The sequence below is a fragment of the Suillus discolor genome, assembly GCF_016758755.1.
Source record: "Suillus discolor strain FC423 chromosome Unknown F5147scaffold_29, whole genome shotgun sequence".
Taxonomy (NCBI): domain Eukaryota; kingdom Fungi; phylum Basidiomycota; class Agaricomycetes; order Boletales; family Suillaceae; genus Suillus; species Suillus discolor.
The window spans coordinates 463,006-483,189 of record NW_024541276.1 but is presented as its reverse complement, the minus strand read 5'-3'; the positions used below and the strand labels follow the sequence as shown (position 1 = coordinate 483,189).

The 20,184-nt window shown below is 47.3% G+C and overlaps 7 protein-coding genes across 7 annotated transcripts; 6 read left to right on the top strand and 1 right to left on the bottom strand.

Moving 5' to 3' along the window:
• Positions 1 to 1,447: 1,447 nt before the first annotated feature.
• Positions 1,448 to 5,259, top strand: F5147DRAFT_696546 (P-loop containing nucleoside triphosphate hydrolase protein; the record flags this gene model as incomplete). The annotated part of the gene is made up of 19 exons (XM_041437443.1): positions 1,448 to 1,555; positions 1,612 to 1,651; positions 1,771 to 1,870; positions 1,924 to 2,053; positions 2,103 to 2,119; positions 2,174 to 2,201; positions 2,416 to 2,485; positions 2,510 to 2,853; positions 2,905 to 3,082; positions 3,217 to 3,400; positions 3,456 to 3,522; positions 3,620 to 3,769; positions 3,826 to 4,085; positions 4,136 to 4,167; positions 4,217 to 4,286; positions 4,335 to 4,377; positions 4,424 to 4,561; positions 4,606 to 4,689; positions 4,739 to 5,259. Coding segments are annotated over 19 exons (2,564 nt in total), but the record flags the coding sequence as incomplete, so codon positions are not given.
• Positions 5,260 to 5,540: 281 nt separating this feature from the next.
• Positions 5,541 to 8,393, top strand: F5147DRAFT_696542 (uncharacterized protein; the record flags this gene model as incomplete). The annotated part of the gene is given in 7 exon segments (XM_041437442.1): positions 5,541 to 5,690; positions 5,740 to 6,401; positions 6,454 to 6,840; positions 6,891 to 7,153; positions 7,177 to 7,266; positions 7,397 to 8,340; positions 8,358 to 8,393. Coding segments are annotated over 6 exon segments (2,496 nt in total), but the record flags the coding sequence as incomplete, so codon positions are not given.
• An 805-nt stretch (positions 8,394 to 9,198) lies between these two features.
• F5147DRAFT_696538 (uncharacterized protein) lies at positions 9,199 to 10,477 on the bottom strand (the record flags this gene model as incomplete). The annotated part of the gene is made up of 6 exons (XM_041437441.1): positions 10,372 to 10,477; positions 10,241 to 10,317; positions 9,708 to 10,161; positions 9,626 to 9,627; positions 9,398 to 9,459; positions 9,199 to 9,342 (listed from the first exon to the last, which is right to left on the bottom strand). Coding segments are annotated over exons 3-6 (580 nt in total), but the record flags the coding sequence as incomplete, so codon positions are not given.
• Positions 10,478 to 10,779: 302 nt separating this feature from the next.
• Positions 10,780 to 10,996, top strand: F5147DRAFT_696536 (uncharacterized protein; the record flags this gene model as incomplete). Its single annotated transcript, XM_041437440.1, has 1 exon — positions 10,780 to 10,996. A coding segment is annotated over one exon (167 nt), but the record flags the coding sequence as incomplete, so codon positions are not given.
• A 487-nt stretch (positions 10,997 to 11,483) lies between these two features.
• On the top strand, positions 11,484 to 12,314 carry F5147DRAFT_800576 (uncharacterized protein; the record flags this gene model as incomplete). The annotated part of the gene is made up of 1 exon (XM_041443264.1): positions 11,484 to 12,314. The coding sequence occupies one exon, from the start codon at positions 11,484 to 11,486 to the stop codon at positions 12,312 to 12,314; it is 831 nt and encodes a 276-aa protein (XP_041292658.1).
• A 1,967-nt stretch (positions 12,315 to 14,281) lies between these two features.
• Positions 14,282 to 15,497, top strand: F5147DRAFT_181649 (uncharacterized protein). The gene is made up of 5 exons (XM_041428441.1): positions 14,282 to 14,723; positions 14,787 to 14,894; positions 14,954 to 15,030; positions 15,092 to 15,155; positions 15,207 to 15,497. Exons 1-5 carry the CDS (start codon positions 14,589 to 14,591, stop codon positions 15,291 to 15,293), a joined length of 471 nt encoding a protein of 156 aa, XP_041292657.1. The 5' UTR covers positions 14,282 to 14,588; the 3' UTR covers positions 15,294 to 15,497.
• A 1,061-nt stretch (positions 15,498 to 16,558) lies between these two features.
• F5147DRAFT_696529 (uncharacterized protein) lies at positions 16,559 to 20,080 on the top strand. The gene is made up of 7 exons (XM_041437439.1): positions 16,559 to 16,814; positions 16,868 to 17,698; positions 17,746 to 18,042; positions 18,097 to 18,903; positions 18,966 to 19,253; positions 19,324 to 19,631; positions 19,713 to 20,080. Exons 1-7 carry the CDS (start codon positions 16,578 to 16,580, stop codon positions 19,804 to 19,806), a joined length of 2,862 nt encoding a protein of 953 aa, XP_041292656.1. The 5' UTR covers positions 16,559 to 16,577; the 3' UTR covers positions 19,807 to 20,080.
• Positions 20,081 to 20,184: the final 104 nt, after the last annotated feature.

Sequence of the window (20,184 nt, the reverse complement as noted above, 5' to 3'; positions counted from 1 at the left end):
CCCTATGGCGTAGGAAACATCCCGATAAGGAATCGGATATCAGGAATGTCGGAGTACTCGAACTCTCCAAGAAAGGTCAGTCTAGACCAGACGAGTGTAAGGTGACCTGTTACATAAAGATAGAGAGCCAATTTATTCCGGAATGCCACGGTCCAAGTTTACCGCTATGTACGACTTCAGAGGTTGCCTGCAGGTGTTGATTTTGGGTATACTATTTGCGCCTCAACCTGTTTGGAAATTTAGACAAAGCGCCGGCTCGACGATATAAGGACAACCCCGTTGCAGACTCGCACTCGGACTTCCGAGTCCTCCAAGCTCTTTGTACCATTGACATAGCTCAAGTCTAAGTTCCACAGAGCGCTTTTCATATAACCACGTTATCATCACAAGCTTCTCTTGTTCAACACACCATGTTGGACCTACTCTCCAAAGATCGAATAGTCAACGAGGCAGGCCTCAGAACCGCCTTGCGTCATCTGGACACAACTTCAAGTTCGGGAGCAACCGCATTACAAGCTACGGTCAAACATATGTCGTCATCACCCTATGTTTTTGCATATATTATTTCTGGTATCTCATGAACTTCCTTCGAGCGTCATCAGCTCTGACTCTCTAACAGTTTGGGATCGCCGTGAGGCAATGATCTCACAGATCATGACAGACTTTCCAAGGAAATCTCAAGAATATCCAACATCTGTGGCGAGAACGATGCTAGACAATCTGTCTACGTACTTTTTGGCTTTTCCAGCTGAGTCTCTATCGATGGATGTCTCAAAGGACATCAGTCATCACAGTGGCTTCATCGAGGGCGCTTTACCTGTACTTTACGCACTGAACACTATGGAAATTAGTGGTGCAGAGTCTGATAACGGATTCGTCAAGAAGAAGGTGCCTCAGAAAATGTACAAGCGCAATCGCCTGAAAGGTCATACGGCCATCGACACATCGCTCTTCGTGAAGCTTGGTGTGGTCGTGCCTCTCACGAGCGAGGCTGCCGCATCATCGTCTACTCACATTCTTGCAGAGCTGAAAAATGCTCTCTCGGTGAGTATATTCGCTACTTTTGACGTTTCCGCTGACAGCTCTCCGTAAGTTCTACCTCTCGCTTCTCCGGAGGACGGAATTAGCAGGCGACATCAAAGCCTTACTCCTCCAAAATGCTGGGAAGTCTGCCGAAGATGTTGCGCCTGAAGTTTCGTCAACCTCTGATGTCGAGAGCCCAACAAACCGACCTAGTGCGTGCAAAATGGTGCAGTCTATGAAGGCTGTGCTTTACTTCGACAACGCGGACGGGTTCGGAGAATGGCAAATCCTCATATCTACGGAGGCCTACAAAAAATTGCGTGAATTCCGTAGAGCAGATCAGAAGACATTCAAGATCATCTTCAAGAAGATCAAGTCTGTCTTCTGATGAATTTCGTTGCAATGATCTCATCGTTTCCACAGACAACTTTCGAATGGCCATTTTTCAAATGATAATCACAAGCAACTTAATAGGCCGGATGCAGGCATACCCATCTACGATGCCAATATGACAAAGGACCTACGATTAGTGGTAAGTGTAATTTCACATACGTCGTTTAGAGCGAGGCGACCGACCTTTTCTCACAGTACCAGATCGATTGTGTCCCTGACCAAGATGGAAAGGTACGTCGTTTTACATCAACATCGAGCATGATACTGAGACTGTAGTCTTAACAGTCCGAAAGACAAGGTAAACTATCAAGCGCAATTACATCCGTCTGTCATCAGCACTCATATGAACTCCAGTAATCAAAGTATACGGCATTTATACGCATGTACAACTTGGCAAAGTATGGGATGCCTTGGGTAACCATCTCGCACGCAAGGGCAGAGAATATCATAGAAGGTGAGGACCTTTTTCGGGTCTTGATGCAATTCAGTGAATCATTGCTTGCACAGGTGTATCTTTCGGAATAGGCCCGTCCTTTCTAAAGACAGCACGATTCTGCCTGCGTCATTCCCACTATCTGAACCTGAACCTGAATTCTCAGCAAGCCCACTTGATCTTAGTGATAAGGACATGGACCGAGTTGAGTATTTTCAGTTGTCATTTATGTGGCCATTGATCGATGCCATAGATTCAATCTTTGCTTGTGTACGGATTTTTGCCATCCTTATACAAATTGGTTTCAATCTGACAATTTTCTAGTATGGAGAAATATTTCACATTCTCGCAAGTAAGCTTATAAATACTGTTTATGGCCACGCAAATATTGACTCGGTAACCTCTTATTTTAGGTGTTCCTGCATAGTGAGTGATCATGTAGTTGGCTCACCACCTCTTCTTATCTTTGCAAAAGATCTCATCACAAACCAAGACGCACAGGATGTCTTTATGCTCACGCGAGTTCTGCCCCAATGAGACGAATTTATTGATTGATGTTGGTTCAGACCTCAAGAACAAAAAATTGTCGAATGTACCACGTCATGTTACATCTTGGGTCGCAGAGGCACGGGGTAAGTGTCCTGCCCCTGATATGAGTAGCTTGTGAATCACACTCAACTAGAAAAACCACGACGATGCTATTTAAGATTCTCGGCATTCAGCGAGCTTGGGAAATGAGTGCTGTTGACATGCCGAAGCCACGCCAAATTTTCGTCACCAAATACAGAGTGCTCGCTACAAGAGCGAAAGAGTGTTTCACGAAGTTTCTCGAATCTCTGGCGTTAGCAGACTATACCCTGGAGGAACTTGCAAAAATGAAGGCACAAAGTGTTCAGGAAGGCCTTGTTGATATCGACGACCTGCCCAAATCACAGATGAATATACCTATGAAATACAGCGAACTCGAGGATAAACACTTTCCCCTCTTTGTGACTTTCGATCGAGTACGTCCCAAGCTGTCGCCCGGACAGTTCCCAAGCTAATCGTTTATGTAGCTGGCACAGATGATCGCGGCAGATATCTCAAGTAACGATGTCCCCGAAACGAGAGATAGTGCAGGACCTTTTTTCAATATTGACGATGCTGAGGCGCATGACTGCTTCGTCACCTATGATGTATTCGCAAATCAATACTGGCCTCATTTTCCGCGGAATCTCACCAAGAATCTCAGTAGTGTCATTTTCTCTTGCGATGACAACGAAGTATTGACACTACCCCATCAGACCCGCGGTTGGTTTTCAGCGAATTCATGGGTGAGTACTAATTTGTATCATCTTGACACTGACAATTCCTGGATATACCTACAGGGATCGTTAAAGGCTCTGAACACGGACTGTCCTGTCCTGAAGGAGTTCTCGATCGCGCAAACTACATTCGTCTTTCTCATTGTTCTTACCCAAATTTTGCGAACCAGAGGGGAATTCTGTATGACATCTTCGAGTGTTATACGAAAATCAAGAAGCAGCGACGTCATCATGATGCTGCAGACCGGTACGACCTACCACACCTTCTCACCCACGTAATGTCACGTTATGTGCCCAAACAGTACGCATGCAATACTCAAGGTCTTGCAGAGCCAGAGGTTTCCTGGCCAACAGATTGATCATCTGTACGTGTTATTTCCACCAATGCATCCTTCTTCCGACCACCTGCACTAGGTATGTCGACGACGTACAAGACATCCTTCTGATTGATGCACTCTGTAAGTAGTTACTCCATTCTTCATTGACAGAAATCACTTTAGAACTTTCTGTTGTAGTTTTGAGGCGATTATGCAGGAATCCAGACGGTTTGTTCTGGGCTGGGGACACCGCACAGACAATCTCTGCAGGGAGCTCCTTCAGGTTTGATGATCTGAAAGTGTTTCTCTACCGTGAGACAACGACTTAGGTCGAGCCTGAATTGATACCTTGAAGCAGCAGCAGAATATTTCGGTCAATTCCGCTGGAGCATGTCTTCGTCAGCCTGCGATATTTCAATTGACGATCAACCACAGATCGCACGGTGGAATTGTTAATTGCGCAAGTTCTGTGGTCGAGCTCATCACAAAATTTTGGCCCAACACAATCGACAATCTTCGGCCAGAAAAGGGAGTGGTTGACGGGCTGAAGCCTGTATTTTTCAGTGGTTGGGATAAAGACACCGTTCGTTATGAACAGTTCTTGTTTGGGGAGAGGTAAGCAAACCTGGACTATACCCCTCCTGTCCTCCTGAGAATTCTTCCAGCGGTAGCCACATTGAGTTCGGAGCCCAGCAATGTAAAGCAATTGATAGGAGGTTTCATTCATACACTGACAATGTATCTAGGCATTCTCGTGCGTGACGATGCGGCACGTCAGAAGTTACGAGACCAAGTTGGTGAAATTGGACTGATTATGTGAGTCGTATTAAGGCTATGTGTTTTCATGTTCACATCTCTATGCAGAACGCTTTATGACAGCAAAGTCAAAGGCCTGGAATTTGATGATGTGAGAAGCTAAGTTTGCTACCTGATGGATGTCTGATTTCGGTCAGGTGCTGTTGTACAACTTTTTCGAGGATTCTGCTGTAGATCTGTCACGGTGGCGCGTAGTTCTCGATGGGGTAGATGGTCAAAGATATGTACCGAACTTCGATCGAGACGAGGCGCAATACGCCGGGGTTTGTAGCGAGGTAGGCACCGATCCTTGAAACAAACTCCGGCTTACTTTTATTAGCTCAAACTTCTTTATGTGGGAATCACTCGAGCAAGGAAGAACTTGTGGATCGTCGACAAATCTAATAAATCAGACCCGATGCGTGTACACTTAGAGCAGCATGTTGGTGTAACTCGATCTGATTACTTTTCAGCTGTTCTGGACGTCTCGCAATCAGGTCCAGAATTGTATCCCCGGCACAGATGTCCCTCATCTAGCCGTCTCCTCGACTCCAGAAGAATGGGCATCCTTCGGGCGCTCACTATTCTCTCATAAGCGCTACTCGCAGGCTATCCACTGCTTCGAACGTGCCAACCTTCGTCGTGAAGTGAAGGTCTGTGAAGCACATCAACTGCGAGATGTTGCACGTTCTAGTGTCGGAGTGGCCTCACTCAGCGACCAAAAAAGAGCTTTTAACGTGGCTGCCGATGCCTTTACTGATTGTGGGGCTACCGCGACAGGAAATCAGAAGCTCCAATACTATCGCAACTCAGCGGATTGCTACGTTCGAGCAGGAGACGATCTTAAAGCTGCCGAGGCCTATTTAAATACTCAAGAGCTCGAGCAAGCAGCGAAAAGATATCGCAAGGCTGGACGGTTTGACAAGACCCTCCATGTCCTTCATGACCATGGCACGGATATACCTGACGAGACCAAGACGGAGTTATGGACTGTGTGCAGACTGTTTTACTGCAGCAGGAACACTCGGCAAGTCTTATACTCTCCACAATGTTTTTATTTAATGGCAATTGCACAGGGCTCCCTTGCCCCTCTTCTCCACATTTGATGAGGAACTTGAATTTCTAGAGGACTATGATCTTGATTACGCTCGTGCATCATTACTTGAATCTCACTCAAGGTACTATGAGGCCGCAGAGCTCCACTTATCAGAGAATAGACCCTTGCAAGCTGTCCGGGCATTCATCAAGGACGAAAGCAACGTCGATTCTACTATTCGTGCGGCCGATACTATATTGGAATACTTCTGGCGCAAATGCTCCTTCAGAATCACCGTAAAATCCATTGCTGATGAGCCAATGCAGCATTTCATCGCTCTTGCTGATCAACTAGAGACGAACAAACTAACGCCGGCCACATGTGATCTAGTACGTATTAGCAGTCTCAAAGTGACCAGCTGGGCTGATCAACATCTAGATATCGATGTTTCAGAACATCTTGCGCGGAAATCACGAGCCGTTGAGAAATCTTGCGCTTGGCTTCTATAAACATAACAGGCCAGCAGCTCTCCTTTGCCTGGACCATATATTCTCTCGAACCACAGATATTCGAACTTTCGCGGTCAATGAAATGCAACGGTTCCTTGAACAATTTCACGCCTATGCGCGACTGCTCTATCTGATTTTGACCTTCCCTGACCCCATGGAGCATAGGGGTATTCAGAGACTATTCTCCATCGTGCGGTTGTCCCGTGATGAGTTTCTCATACCAGATGGAACGTTCCTCCACAACAATGTAATGGAAACCCGCCAGGGCATCACTTGGGTATCGGAACATTCGTCCGGGTACACAGCTTCTCGTAGAGTCGTCACCCAGCTGCTACAACAATCCATTCGAACGATCTTGGAAGACAAAATATCGGAGATCGATGATATGTGCTGCAAATCTCCTGTTTTCTCGCAATGTCTGCAATTCCTGATATCTGGAGTATGTCGAAGAGATAACTGTCCCCAAGAGCATGTTGCAGTATCGAAATTGGATCGCCAGTATTACAACAACCGTGTTGCCATCCACATCTGGCAGATCCTGATCTTGCAATTCATGTATTCCGCTCACCCAAAAATTGACCGACGCAAAAGGTACGCCTGGAGGTAGCTTATGATCGAGTACTCATACTGATCACTCTATCAGCATGAGGCACTGGCTCAAGCATCTTTATGAGGCTATCAATCCACCCTTCTTCATTCAAGGTTCTCCTGCGGATCTTGACATGAACCTGATGCCTCTTCGTCTGGATGGCATGAAAGTGGTGAAGCTCTGGATCCGCGAATTCTTCTACTCGCTCGACCCATCCCATACCCAGGCTGAATTTTTGACGGCATTGATGGGAATGACCAGTCTTAGTTTTGCTTTTGACAGGGACGACGCACCTGTCTACATCTCTCGAGCAAAGTGTACGATCTCCGGACCATTGGGACTCTTTCGCAAGGGGGACAATCGTTATATGGTTCATGACCTGCTCAATTCTTACCAAGGAGCGACCCGCAGCAGCATCTCATCGGGGATTCTGTATATTCTGTAAGCACGTTCTTCTTGTCTCTATATGAAATGAACTAAGTGCAATTCAGACATGTCCTCGATAATCGTTTATATGTCAACCTCTCGGTGTTGTGCGACTGTATCGAGGACATCTGCAGCGCTTTTGTAATCAAGTTCCGAATGGACCCAGACTTGAATAAGTTTCCCCTTCATAACGTTGTCCTTCCATGTAACTGGCTGCTGTTTCCCCACAAATTCACTGCGGAGAAAGACACCAAGCTGTTTTTGATGGGAAAGCTTCTGGATGAAATAGCGAGACTGGTTGAAGCATTGCGCATAGAAACCAGTATAGGTGAGTGTCTCAACTTTTCAGAGATCCTAGATTACAATTAGACAGATTTCCTTTGGCTGGACCATACGAGATTCACGCCCATTCTTCGCAATATTTTCATTTCCCGGATGTAAGTCCAATTTAGTATCTGTTCATCGGCGATGTGCATACTGATCACATGTATTACAGCTGCAGGGTCCTCTGCCTTAGTACGTCTACTATTTCTTCTCAAATACTCATTCGCTGCTGAATTGGGTTCATTAGTTGCTCATAACTTCAGGAATCGCTTCGTGAGAGACAAAGTGGACAAGATCATTCTTTCTCTGCACAACAACCCTCCTTCGAACTGGCGTCTAGCTAACTATCGGAAACTCGTGGATGTCGTGGTCAGGTACATGACACCCTTGCCAGAACAGGCGCCACCCTCAGACGTTTACTTGCGAGCTCTCCTGGCTTTGGACGACAACAAAGGAGTGAGCAACCTGGTCCATCTTGTCCACAAAACGATGAACCAGCGTACACGAGTCTATATAGTCCGACGACTCATATACGAGAAGACCATCGAGATCCCCCATCTCCTCTCATCGTACGCAGTGATCGCACAGTCTACCCCGAGAGTAGAGGCCCCTGCCTTCGTACCTGGCGTAGGACATTGCAAGGACCGACTAGAGGTCATGCAGCATGATGAGAAAGAGATAACGGAACCGCAACCTCAAGATTTCGAAGGAGAAGAAGAAGGGGAAGAGGATGTCACGGCGAATGCTGATACCGAGACTCGTGATGCGTGGGAGACTTGGGATGTGGCGGCGACGTTGCTCGCACCTGATCTTGACGAGTCGCTACGCACCAACGGACCATCGGTGGAGGAGGAAGAGGCGGCTTGCAAAATTCAGAAAGCATACCGTCGTTACGTCAGACGCCGCTCGAGCCGTGCAGTTAACACCGAAATTGATGCGATGTTCATGACATGCCTGAAAGAGACGCAGTCCTCTGAATGGCGTTCAGGTTATTATACCTTCCTTTTCCTTGGACCATTGCCTCACCTCCTGGTGTGCTTGGAACGAGGCATTACTCTGACTCGCGCGGCCATAGCGAAGACGAAAGGCCACCTTCTCAACAAGGAGTCTCATGAAAAGCTTGAGGAGTTGGGCAAACAGAGAAGCGGGATAGCGTCCGTCCTCCCTTACTCAGCGACATACAATAACTAACACCGTCCTGTTTACAGAGCGCTGCTCAGGAAGGGATTGAGATTACGCAGACAACTGGAACCTTCCTCATCCGCTCATCGTGCCCGTGACATTGAGGCACTCAGATCTCGAGTTCTAGAGGTCGAGGAATTCATGCGGGGGGTTCCGAGCAGCATGAATGACATGCAATTCGACTTTCATATGGCCCATAAGGGCATTGTCGCGAAAAAGGTCCCTCCGGGAAAGAAGAGAGGCCTGCTCTCAATGTCGAGGATATGAGCGACTATTGATTTTGTTTAGGTTGTGGAGAGAGATTGCCATTTCGTCGGTGTATCATATATCATGTAGTGCAGTACATATTTCCGTAAATCAATGCCTGTACACGCGAGAGAACAAACGTTAACGAAAGTGGATAATATACAAGTTTTCATCATGATCCTTAGGTGTTCATACTTACCACTACCAATAACCCAGTCTGCAACCATGTAGCACTGGAACTTCAAGTTACCACACTGCAGCCTAGCCAACAGCGACCCCTTTGAAGAGTTGTTACGCTCTTTTGGGCAGAATATGATACCCATCAAGAACTGTTGAGAAGTACAGCGTCCTTGCCACAGAAAATTAGTATTATCGTGTCCGGTGCATTGCACGAGGCTCATAACGAGGAAACGAGATTGATGGTGTACTGGAAAGATATAAGGAAAGAGACATAGGTGCGGAATCTCTAGAAGCAAAGTGAAAATGCTGCAACTCGCTAATTGTATCAGTGACTATTGGCATGTGGTGGAGATGCACAGCAGAGAAATAGCACGATTTGACTCCACCATGGGATGGGTGGTGACTGTGGGGTTGCTGCACCTATTGTGATGGTGTTAGTACCTGGAACAGAAGGTGTCGCTAACGTTGAAGCATGGGCAGGCTGAGTGCCCGATGATGACGCCTGAGCTTGGGCGTGGGATTTGGTTTGTTGCTCGTATGCTCGTTTTGCTTTCCTAAAATTTGGCCCCGAGCAACAACCAAACTCTGAACGGATATCACTAAACCACAGCAATTGTAAATGCACCGAGGAGAGCCATACCTGCTTGTCCCGCACTGCAGCCACGTCGACAACATGAGGACGACTTGGGCGTTGCGAAAGTTCTGTTTGTTCATTGGTGTATGGTTGAGAGCGGAAGAGTGAAGACAGCTGGTTAACGAGCCTCGCACCTAGACGTGAACTCGAAGCCATTGTGGGATGATGTTCGGCTTCTCCGTTGGTGTGGGCTTGAGAGTGGAAGAGCGAGGATAGCCGGCTGATGAGCCTCACATCTGGACGTGAACTTGAAGCCACTGTGGGATGATGTTCAGCTTCTTCGTTGGTATGGGGTTGAGAGCGGAAGAATGAGGACAGCCGGCTGATGAACCTTCCATCTGGAGATGAACTCGAAGGCATTGTTGGACGATGTTCGACTTCTTCGTCGGTATTGAGTTGAGATCGGGGAAAAAGTGAGGAAAGGCGAGCCAGGAACACGTGTGGATCTAACCGGGAAGACGTGGAGGCCCGAGGGTTGCTGAAGTTCATTTGGTGCATCACTTTCAGGTGAAAAGCGGTGAATGAGTAAGGACAGACGAGCGAGGAGTGCATGTAGATGGACCGCCAAAGGCCGTGAAGGTTGCGGAAGTTCAGTCGTTTCGTCATTGACGGGTAGAAAGCGGCGGAGGAGCGAGAAAAGGCGAGCGAGGAATGCATTTGCAGAGGAATTTGGGTGTAAACTATCCATTGAGGAGGGCTGAGGGGCTTCCATGCCGTGAAAAAGCATTGGCGGGAGTTCATCTATATTGTCAAATTGGCCAGGACATCGCAGCTAGAATATTACTGTTATAATGAATGAGAAAGATTGCAAACTCGGCACGTACTTCCAAAAATGACCTGTCACTGAGCGAAGAGCGGGGTGTGTGCTGTATTCCTGAATCATCATCTTGAGGTGCTGTCTGTTCCTGTTCCCGTCTCTCTGGTGCCTAACAACAGACATTGTCAGAGAGAGCGGGTGATATGGATATGTTGACACTTACCGTGACAACATTGGAACCAATAGAAAGTAGGTCCTCAAGGCCAGCTTCTTTGAGGATGGTGTGAACGTCCCAAGTGTACGCGGTCGTGTCCTCGGCAGTAACTAGCACCTCTGCATCAGGGGAAAGAGCTACGGACCACAAAACGTTTTCATGCTGGAGGGGTGGTCCAACTGGGAGGTTGGTGTCAAGATTCCATAGACGCGCTGTTTTATCATAAGATGCACTTGCAAGGAGGCGGTTGTTCTGAGACAAGGAGATGGTGGTGACATGCTTTGTGCGATCTGCTCCCAAGTGGCGGTGTCGTATATCCTAATCAGATGGAGATAAGTTAGATATTGGTCCCACGCAGGCAATGTTTTTATGAAACCTAGTTTTGAAATTCTGAATGACTCTACCGTACCCCAGTCACCAGTGATGCATCAGGCTTTACTTGTTCCCGAAGTCCTCCTGGAGATATTCGCCTATGTGAACACAATACCATATACTCAAATAACATCGACCCAGAAATTGCTTGCAGCGCTTGCAAGGACATGCAAAATCTTCCATGAGCCTGCGATGGATTTGTTGTGGATTGAAATCCATGAGTTAGAACCACTGCTAGGCTGTGTAGCGAGGCTACATCCACTGATATATCATCATAGTCGTACAAGGGTCAGTGTACGACTTTATTACGCTTTGTTTGTTTGTTTTCGGCTCACCGAGCGTCTACATAATAGTGGAACGAGCCCTGGGCGGAAGATGTCGAGCCATTATCTGCCCATGAGGTCCATCAATTTCTGCGTCACTCCTCCCGTATACGCACATTGGACATACAATCTGATCATCCACACCTTCTATCTGTCATCCCCGCCGAGGCATGCGTATTTCCGAGGCTGAAGTCATTAAGTTTTTCCACCACATATTTGAATCTCTTTCTGCCTCACATGCTGCACCGATGTCATCTATTGAGCATCGACGAAGGTCTGCAACCTTTTGTCACACGTTGCATTGCTCTGGAGCATTTATGCATCTACACTCCTCTAATGTACGATGATGACAGCACAGCAAATGAACTGTCCCTGCTATCCGATAGGATTCATTGGTGCACGCGGCTTGTAACTCTGTATTGTCCAATGGTCGACTGGGCAACATGGAAGCATCTCTCCCACCTCCCTACATTGGAAATTGATCAAGGGTATAATGGCCCTTCTTCGCTGTCAAACCGAGATATCGTGAATTTATCATTCCTTAACATCACGAGCCTTTCCTTTCTACAGGTGTGCAATGCTGCAGACATCATCACAGTCATGCAACACTCACAATTTCCCTCGCTAAAAGAGTTCGAGTTTGAAGCCAACTATCTGTCTTCAGAAGAGGCCGAGCAACTCTTTCATGCTCTGTCCCACTGCGAAGCGTGTCGGACTTTAGAAGAAATCTTCATCTCTTCTCTTGAAATCAGATTCGTGGCACCCCAAAACCATGAGTTTTTGACACCAATTCCGCATTTGCTTTGCTTTACACAGCTCCGAACCCTGCAGCTCATGTTTTCTGATTCCTCCATCTACCTAGACAATAACGTGCTCTTGCAAGCTATGTCTAGTTGGCCGCACATCCGCACTCTGAAAATCGACTACTTAGACGACCATCTTTCTTCTTCCGAAGTCTCCCCCCGTGGATTATTCGCAGTGCTCAGTCTGTGTCCGCAATTGCATACACTACGAGTTCCAATCAATATTGCAACTATCGACGTTGATCCTGATTCCGAGCCAATACAACATACCTCCCTACGATCATTGGAATTGGAGACATCGGAGACTGAAATAGCAGATGCAGAAACTCTCGCTCGCATTATTTCCGCCTGGCTCCCTTGTGTCGATCAAGTTCTAAGCATAGATATGAGGTGGGATAAATTCAACAAGCATCTCAAATCTTTGAGAGCGGCTAATGCGCCGTATGTCACGTGAGCCTGCTAGAATAATTGAGTTTGTAATACCTTCGAGTTCTTTCGTTATCGTTGTCACTGTTGTCTGTAGTTATAAACTGGTGTACTAGTACTTCTGCATAATCGCCAAGGACCCACTGGTTCACCCTCATTAGTACGGTTTCCAACATCATTACAATGTTCCGGTTTGGAGTGGAGCTGAGGCGTCTCGCCTGTGAATATAGGCATGTTGCTTGAAAGGTTTGTTGAGGTAGTTTCGAGAGTTGGAATTGTACGAAATGGTTATAATATGTAGATATAGCGCTTCCCCCAGTATGGTGTATGCGTGTTTGAAGCACATCGGCACCCTCAGCCGAGAAAGTGGTGAGGACTCGATATGTCGGAAAAATCTGAATTATCTGAGCACAAGATACCTGAAAGTGGCCCATCATGCTGACCAGGTTTGGCTAGGCAATCCACTTTGGCAGGCCCTGAGAATGCCTATCAGATCACGCTCAATAGACTAGCCTATCAGGGAAAACCTCCCGCACAAACCTAGCTAAGTTTAGATCTAACTTCTATAGTTACCGAAAATTCTTTCTAAATATAGTATTTAGTAGATTATTATGTAAGACTCTTTAAAAGTTCTAGGCTTCGCCAATGGGCAAATGTACACTGCACTTTCAAAACTTTGATGTAGGACGCATTCAGTACTGCAACGAAAAGAAAATTGTAGCAGAGTTTTGCGAACCTACGACTATTGATAGCATCATTCTCAAGCGAACGAATGTACTTACGTATGATGCATCATACTCTGCTCCCACATGCATTACCTAGGCTCCGAGTCTGTTCGCTCCTGATGATCATGGATGATCCCGGCCGTCTTCGCATGTACCCCCACAGTACTTGCCATAATATTAATCTTCTTCGTCTAGCTTGATGCATCAGCGCCTTGGCTATGATGACATCATAATGTTCGAGCACAGGGGCTACGCCTAACATCAAATTCGGCTGTAGGGATCAGGCATACCAGATTTGCCCTTCCATTTCTCGATGCCATCATTAATGAACGTTCGACCAGAGTCAGCTGAGCGGCTGACAGGGACCTACTAGGTACTCAGTCTGCGACACACTTGTCCTGGGCCAGAGTGTCCCAAGATATTCTCAATATCAGAACCTTTCAGTGGAAATCTGGATGACATCTAACTTAGATCCAGGTTGGCTTATGACAGCCTGTCAAAATCACATGAACATACTAGTACTAGTGCAAGAAAGCGCGGCCGAGGGAGGACACAGAAGGAGAGATTGTGCAGCCTTGGGTGCTCACTGTGGTTATCCTGGCGCAGTTTAGTCCACTTCCAGGAAATTTGAAGGGAGTAAATGGGGAGAATATTCGCAACAGGTCAAGGAGTGCTGTGGGCAGACTCGGAGGGTGTCACTGCAATGTGACCGAGCGGTGTATCTGATGATGGTCCTGGAGAGTCGTGACCTGCCTAAAAGGTACTTCCAAGAAGTTTCGAAGCAAGTTTGATGTGATCAAAGGAAACTGTCAGGAATATTACATAATAAAGTCCCGAGAACTGCAGTCGGTGTTCTCTCCTTGAGTCGTCAACAACATGTACATCGACGTCATCGTAAATGCAGGTAAGTGGCTGCGTACCTTATAACACAACTTAACTAGGTCCACCATGCAGCTCATCATAAATATTTATATGTCTAGCATCAGCCTGAGCGTTGGGCTGTCACGCCGGTCTTAAGCCAAGGATCATTTCGCTTCCAGCTCATTAAGCAATCCAGCATTTCAAGAATTTACTGGATTTCTTCATGTAGTACTTGTTCGGCTCATCACGCACATGGTCTTCGAAAGGCCGTATATGACTGGCGCGTGACACCTATAGCCCACCTCCTGATCAAGAAGTCAGAAAAAATTGACTCACAAGAACTTCGAATATCCGCCGCTAGTCCCTGTCTTTAATCTCCGTTGGCCCCTGTTATGCTTTCTTATTCAATTGAATTCAGGCTATGATAATAACAGCGCTGATGCGGAGACCTTCGACTACTAGTAGTATTTGGAAAGAATGGTACGCAAATTCAAAGCACCGAATTAGTATTGTCGCGCGCAGTCTTATCACCCAGATTCTTGACTTCTGTCACCATTATTTCTCTGTTTTCAAGTTCGCCGCACCATCTTGGCCCCATTCGTCGCAAACAGCTGAGGATGCTCAGCATAAAAGCTCAGCATTCTAAGATCTTTTCTTTGTCAATTTCTCATTACATTGTCGAATCATCATCCTACTAGCGACCTACATCTTATACAATGCCTTTCACCAACGACGGAGTGTATTCTATCAGAAACGTTGGCAGAAACCTCATGCTCGATCTCACGGCCAACAACACCACTGAAGGCACCCCAATTCAAGGCTATCCATCAGATAACAACACGGCCCAAAAGGTATCTATTCGCGTTCGCACCCATCTTGTGACCGATTCTCATTGCACACATCACGTCTACTAGTGGGTGATCAAGAGGCAGAACGAGCCAGGGTCCCCCAACAAGACTGTCACCATTCAGACCGTCGACAGCGGCAACAATGGAAATGGATTCTTTGCTACTGCGAGCGAGGTATGCTGGATCGGCCTGCATTCATTTATTTGCTTGTTGGTTGACGCAGACGTGGACAGGATTCGGATGTACCAGTCGTTTATACCAAGCAGGCGTTCATCATCGACCTTGTTGCACGCGACGACAATACTTATACGTGAGAATCCGACCAGCACCCAGGAACCTATTCTTGCTAATTTGACGACTGGCATATACAGTATGCACTACACTCTCGGGAGCGCGAACCTGGTGCTGTCCATTCCGAGTTCGACCAACAATGCAGTAAGTTGATGAATATTTTTTTCCGAGCCTTTTGCTCATCACGTCCACAAGGTGAAAATCGAGAATTACGACGAAGGAACTGCCCGCCAGCAGTGGGAATTAATTCGTCTTTCTAATCTCGCCCCAATCGCCGGTTAGTTAGGTACCACAGTGACCTTGCAGTGTTCAAAGTCAGCACTGAGCTATTGGAAATGTTCTCGCATATGTGTACTAGTACTACGTCTCGTGTCTGCTTCTGTCGTTTATGTGTATGTTGATGAATAGGATTGCTTTGGTCTGGCTCTCTTAGAGACTTGGAGATAAGTGGATATTTAAAATGGCCATCAGTGCCAGTAAATCATTCAAATTGTTCGAGCACGCAGATCTTGCAAACAAACAATGCGCAGTGTATAATCACCGGCACCACCCATTGATGCATCATTGTTGCATATATGTCTCAGTTACATTCGTACGGTACGTTGGAATGAATAAATAATATATTTGGCCATCTATGCCGACACCATGTCGCATTAATGGTATGATCATTGATGCTTCTTGTACTATCGGTATGAATTGGCATGATGCCAGGAGTCAAACTTGCATTCTGGCATTTTCCTGATACGCCCTGAGTTCTAAGACTCGCTATATAGTGCACTTGCGAGTGTCTCAATTGTCGAATGTAAGCTTTGAGAGTGAACGTGTGTCGGTGAAACTGACGATGATCGACATCGACAGAATAAATTTGGAAGTTTGGATCGGCTTTCAAACCATGTGGACGACCGATTCGAGCCGATCAAGCCTTTTGTTCCTTACACCCGCATTTAAAGTTCACAAATTCTTCCTGGGCACAATCACCACCACAGCCAGCAACAGCCATGTCTAGTGGAAGCATCACAGCTAACCACAATTCTCTACCTAAAGTCCCAACTCCGAAGAAATGTCGCACTTACGTACGAGAGCTTCAACATCAGGAAAACCCTCCGATGCAAACCTAGACCAAAGTATGTCAAATTTGGGAAAATTGGAAAAAATTAGACCGGCCATCCGAAACTTCGAAAAGCTCAGGAGCAGCCCATCGTACGTTACTCCCGATGTGAGAGATCCAGGTTAGGTCAGAACATGTAAGTCAAAAATCCATAGTCTGCTAGAAGAGTTCTTCCGTCACTATTGATGAGTACATTGCTCTAAGAGGAAATGAAGATGTGATTTCCATACCATACAGTTGCTTACACCTGTGAGATCTGCATGAGCCATTTTGTTGGAGTGGACTGTGCGCCATATACTATCAGCTCATCTTAGTGCAATGCGAAAATGACAGCATACAATCATCAGTGAATTCGTGAGTCCGTGAGTCGGTAGTACGGTACCGTAGCCCATTTTTCTATAAAGGACGAATGGTCTTTGCTTAGTAATCAGGCCCCTCCCCCCGTGCTCCCAACGTGCATGTCTTCCGTTCCAAACGGTGCAGACATCTCTGCTGGTACTCACCCGGATCTGTCCCTCGGTTCATTCGTATCAGGTCCCAGTACACCCGGCAGACCACTCCGTGTCCCGTCAATTTCATCACCCGCCCCCAGCAACGGTGATGGCCCAGACACACCCCTTCCACGCGCACGACGTCCAAGACAAAGCGCACCAGGAGGAAAAGGCGCTGCTTTATCTCTAAGAGACCAAGAAAAGGTAAACTAAACACCGCCGCCCACTGACTCTATCTAAACTAACCTACACAACAGCACATCGACTCTCTCAAAAAAGAAAACTTTAACATCAAACTACGCGTTCATTTCCTCGAGGAGCGTCTTGCGCAGCTTGCACCTGACCAGATCGATGCTGCTCTCAAACAGAACATCAACCTCAAGATCGAGGTCCAGCAACGCGGTCTTGAGATCAAGAAACTGAAGAAACTCGTCTTGGAGCTTGAGCGCGAGTTGGAGCGTCTTCAGCGTGGCTCGACGCGCGACCATGATCTGGAGTCGCGGCTGCATGAACGCGAACGCGACTTGGAGACACAGCTACACGAGCGGGAACGCGATCTTGAGATGCAGCTTCAAGAGCGCGAGCACGAGATCAGGGAGTTGAGGAAGGCCCAGGTTATCATTGAGCGCAGTGAGGACGACTCCATAGATCCCAGTTATGCACGGAAAATCGAGGATCTGCGTGCTGAGAATGAGGAACTTCGTCATGAGCTCGAGCAGCGCGATCAACTTCTCATTGCACGCGAGGAGGAGAATGAGGCACTTGTTGACCATGCTGATCGGTTACAACTGGAGGTTGAGGATTTGCAACGACGGAGAGAAGCGGAAAGCATTGAGAGGAGCGAGAGTCGGGCTCAAATACTTGAGGAGATAGAGGAACGTGAGGCTGTGGAGGACGATCTCAACTCAATTCGGGATAAACTTGCTGCCGCCACTATCGAGCTACAACAGAAGGAGGACGAATTGGAGCTCAAGAACAAGGAGATAGACGATTTAATCCAGGAACATGATCGCGTCGTTGATGTCGTCGAGGAGGAGTGGAGGGGTGAAGTCGAAGAGGCCAGGAGTCAGGTTGAAGAACTCAGAGATGTTTGTTTCATTGTCCTATTTGTCTTCTGTCTCTCACTATCACATAGGTCCTTGCAGAACGCGAAAACGAAGCAAGAGAACTCCGCCTCAATATCACAGAGCTCGAAGCCAATACCAACGACCTGCATGCCAAGTTCGAAGCCACACTCGCACATCTCGAACAAGAGGCAGAGGAGAAAGATGCCGAGCTCCGCGCTGCGAACGAGGAGATTGAGCAACTCGGAAAGCAAGTATATGCACTCGAGGAAGACGCAGATCGCATGGCTGAGGATCACGAACGTCAGAGAGAGGAGGACGCAGTCGAGCGTGAAACACTAGAGGCACTCGCATCCGCGCTCAAAGATGTACATCCATTTTCATCACTGACTCGAAATTCAAAAGCTCACATATTACAACAGAAAGTCTCAGGACTGAAATCACAACTCCAAGACATCCAAGAACTCTACGACCAATCTCTTCAAGACATGCACGCACACCGAGCCCGTCAGGAAGAACTAGCAGGGCACATCGAAGACCTAGTAACTCAAGTGAAACGCGAACAGGAAGCCCGGGAGAGTCTTGAGCGCGAGTTCGACGATGTCGAGAAGACGCACGAGTCTGAGCTCCGACGCGAACGCCGTGCACTCGAAGACAAAGACTCTGCACTGCGCAGCACCCTCGATGACCTCACACGCACGCAGTCCCTTCTCTCGCAACGCCAAGGCGACCTCGAAGCCGTCCAAAACGCACTTCGGGATATGGAACAACGGTCCAAAGAGCTCGGAGAGACCCATACGACCGCGCGGTTCTCGTTGCAGCTAGAAGTCGACAGGCTGAAACGTGATGTCGACCGTTTAGAGGACGAACTATCTCGTACGAGGAAAGATGTCGGCGACCGAGAGGGTACAACTCGTGATCGTGAAGATCTGATTCATAAACTGCAGCTCGAAGTACAACAGCTCACCACACAGCTCAGCACCCAAACTCAAGCGCGTCTCAGTCTCTCAGAGAAGCTTGACAGTGCGCAGAGCAGTCTCAAGACAGCTGAGGCAGAGTCATTTGGGTATAGGACGAGAATGAATGAGCTGGAGACGCGGTTGTCTAAAGACCAGCGGACGTTATTGAGTGCTGAGAATCAGTATCGTGATCAGCTTACGGAGCGAAATACATTGCTGCTTACGATATATCAATACATGGATAAGATCCTCGGCGTGGATAAAACTCCCGTAAGTTCTTCCGTTACTCTCTAACACGCGTCACTCACTCACAAAAACATATTATGTCGCAGAAGAAAGGCAATCAAGCAGAAACGAAGCCCTTCACCAATTTCAGCGTCTTCCACGACAACCTCATCACACGGCTCAAAGCTCTATCCCAGATCCAACTCGACTTTGAAAAGCGCGTCAAAGATGCAGAAGGGAAATTCACTGAGAAGCTTGGTGAGATGCGGAGGCAGCTTGATGTGCGGTGGAAACAGATCGATAAGTTTGAGTCGAGCGTAAAGGCGTATGGTGAGGCAAAGGCTACATGGAGACGGAAGTTCACTGCAAAGGAAGGGGAGATTGAGGGGTTGAAGGTGAGTGTTTTTATGAGTGTTTTTGATTTTACGTTGACTTCGATTGATACTCTTACTCTCATCTGCAAAGGCCACTAACGCAGAATTAACCTCACAACTGGTGACATCCCGACGACCAACCCAAGGCGACTCCCAAGAAACAAAGACGCTCCTTTCCCGCGCAGTAAATGCTGAGAAACGCCTAGTGGTAGTTCAAAACCAGCTCCTCCTAAGCGAAGAGAAGATTTCGAACATAAACCAAAAGACGACTACGGCTGATCAGAAATGGGAGGCGAGGGTGAAGGAGTATGAGACAAGGTTGAAAGCGGGGGAGGAGAAGTATAAGAGGGAGAGGCAAGGGGCGAAGGAGAGGGTGTTGGAGTTGGAAAATCAGATGAGGTTTGTGTTTGTTGACCTTTTCCTCCCCTCCCTTTCCTCTTTTCATATCCAAGGTCTTGTGCTGACGATTTGGCTTGACAGGAGTCTAGAACGCCAGAACGAACTCGCTCAAAAACGGAGTGCGCAACTGGACAATGTGGCAGAGGCAAATAAAGGTTCCTCACGGCCACGGTAACGATACCCTCCTTGCTGCTTGCCGTGTCCACGATGTTCATCCATATGGGTTTTTTATAGCGAAGGTGTGCTCTTGCTTTCGTTCGGTTCTTGGCGTCACAATTTTGTATTAATTAGTAACATACATCTCATGTATTTTTCTTTCCTTTTTCCGCTCTGGAACAATTATCGTTGACTCGCATAGTTTGGGGTGCATGATAACAGTGAATTGCTGCTGGATCTCAGGCCATTTGCATTGATGTATGGATAGAAGGATGATGATCAGTAGATTGATGATCCTCGTAACACTCATTAAACGAAACCACATTGGTCGGAAATTCCCGTAGCGGAAGTAGAGCTTATTTTGGTCACTTGGCGATCGATCGGACCTTGCACGATC

Coding starts and splice junctions, on each gene's coding strand:
- F5147DRAFT_696529 (XM_041437439.1), top strand. CDS start 16,578: ATGTCTTCCGTTCCAAACGGTGCAGACATCTCTGCTGGTACTCACCCG. Junction 17,699..17,745: donor AGGTTGAAGAACTCAGAGAT/GTTTGTTTCATT, acceptor ACTATCACATAG/GTCCTTGCAGAACGCGAAAA. Junction 19,632..19,712: donor GAGTTGGAAAATCAGATGAG/GTTTGTGTTTGT, acceptor TTGGCTTGACAG/GAGTCTAGAACGCCAGAACG.
- F5147DRAFT_181649 (XM_041428441.1), top strand. CDS start 14,589: ATGCCTTTCACCAACGACGGAGTGTATTCTATCAGAAACGTTGGCAGA. Junction 14,724..14,786: donor ATAACAACACGGCCCAAAAG/GTATCTATTCGC, acceptor CACGTCTACTAG/TGGGTGATCAAGAGGCAGAA. Junction 15,156..15,206: donor CGAGTTCGACCAACAATGCA/GTAAGTTGATGA, acceptor CACGTCCACAAG/GTGAAAATCGAGAATTACGA.